Here is a 326-nt window from a genome sequence, read left to right on the forward strand (position 1 = left end):
CCCCCCCCATTTTATTTATCAGCCCCCCCAGCTCAAAATGCGTTCCCGCGGCTATGGTGTTGGGGTGCCTCCAGGACCAGGTTTGGGAACCACTGTACTAAAGTGTGTCGCTATCTATCAATGTAAGAGTCATTTTGATAAATGTGATGCAATATCACTGGCGTCCTCGTGAAAGCGACACTGAGACATGAGTCAAATGACAAGGTGACCATAACAGCTATAATAAATATAACTGCAGTTTGGTTTATAATCCTATAGTTCCAATTCATTGTGGTTCAGAAAAGCTATAACTGAACCCTAACAACAAAGCTATAACTATATGCTAT

General features: G+C 42.0%; 1 protein-coding gene across 1 annotated transcript in view; it reads left to right on the plus strand.

Moving 5' to 3' along the window:
• The first annotated feature begins 37 nt into the window (after window positions 1-37).
• The window catches only part of pcdh20l (protocadherin 20-like), a 4,239-nt gene continuing 3,950 nt past the window's right edge, over window positions 38-326 (plus strand). The window contains 1 exon segment of the mRNA XM_071582297.1: window positions 38-94. Coding sequence (XP_071438398.1) covers window positions 38-94 — 57 coding nt within the window.

Source organism: Sinocyclocheilus grahami, unplaced genomic scaffold (assembly GCF_001515645.1).
Source record: "Sinocyclocheilus grahami isolate Dianchi unplaced genomic scaffold, SAMN03320097.WGS_v1.1 scaffold509.1, whole genome shotgun sequence".
Lineage (NCBI taxonomy): Eukaryota > Metazoa > Chordata > Actinopteri > Cypriniformes > Cyprinidae > Sinocyclocheilus > Sinocyclocheilus grahami.